We start from the raw sequence: 1,072 nt of genomic DNA on the forward strand, positions 1-1,072 counted from the left end.
GTAATAAAAACTAATTCACTACAGGACAGAAATAGACAACAAGGGAAAAAAAAAGACTTTCACAATAGTTAGAATGTTTGTCCCTCCCTTGAGGAGGCAAATGTGAAGGTTATTTCTGTTGTTGAGCAGTCAAACAGATACACACAGACATACACACATACACATATCCAATCTACTCCTCATAAAAATAATCTCATTACCCTTAGTCAGGGGAATCTCTATATGAATTTTTTTTCCAGGGTTTATGGAAGATATTGCAGCACAGCCGAATGATTCAAACAACTCCACGTGGTGTTTTGAAATTCATCCCAGTTGCAGGCTGAGAGACCTACAGTTTTCACAGAATGCCAAAGAAAGGCCTCCATGGTTCTTTCGCGTCAGGATCCACCGCGATGATCTCCGGCTCCAGGACTGAGACTTCAGGGACATAATTATCTTTTCTTCCTCTCTCCTCCTGCAGTTTGATGCAGATACCTCTCACCAGACCTCCCTGATTCCCGCCCATCAGATGCGTGAGCCAGCCTGCTATCTTGCTGCAGAGTTTCTTGCTGGGAATTACAGCGATGTCCCCACACACAGTGTTGTTGGTGTGGAAGTCATTGCTCAGGCAACTGTAGTACTTCTCCGTGATGACCCGCACCACCTTCCTCATGGTTTTGGTGCAAATGTAGCCCATACTGATGCATTCCCGGCAAAAGAGATCCCCATGAGGGCACTTGGGTGGCCCAGTCAGTTAAGCCTCTGTCTTCCGCTCAGGTCATGATGCTGGAGTCCTGGGATGGAGTCCCGCATCGAGCTCCTTACTCAGTGGGGAGTCTGCTTCTACCTCTGCTCTTTACCCTCTCGTGCTCTCTCTCTCTCGAATAAATAAAAACTTTAAAAAGGGGGGGGGGGAGCTTCATATGTGTTTGGAGATCAACTCAAATAACTCAGTCAGATGTAACTCTACCTAAAGTCAAGAATTACAGGAGTGATAAAGATGTCCACCATGCCATGATATCTGGAAATTCCCAAAGTCTGTGATACATTTTACTGCTGTAAGAGTTTATACATCCTCAACACAAAAGAAACT

General features: G+C 45.0%; 1 protein-coding gene across 1 annotated transcript; it reads right to left on the reverse strand.

Annotated features, from left to right (window-relative positions):
* Positions 1–337: 337 nt before the first annotated feature.
* LOC116588297 (40S ribosomal protein S17-like) lies at positions 338–676 on the reverse strand. Its single transcript, XM_032339190.1, has one exon. It carries the CDS (start codon positions 674–676, stop codon positions 338–340), a length of 339 nt encoding a protein of 112 aa, XP_032195081.1.
* Between the last annotated feature and the right edge of the window lie 396 nt (positions 677–1,072).

Source organism: Mustela erminea, chromosome 4 (assembly GCF_009829155.1).
Source record: "Mustela erminea isolate mMusErm1 chromosome 4, mMusErm1.Pri, whole genome shotgun sequence".
Classification (NCBI taxonomy): domain Eukaryota; kingdom Metazoa; phylum Chordata; class Mammalia; order Carnivora; family Mustelidae; genus Mustela; species Mustela erminea.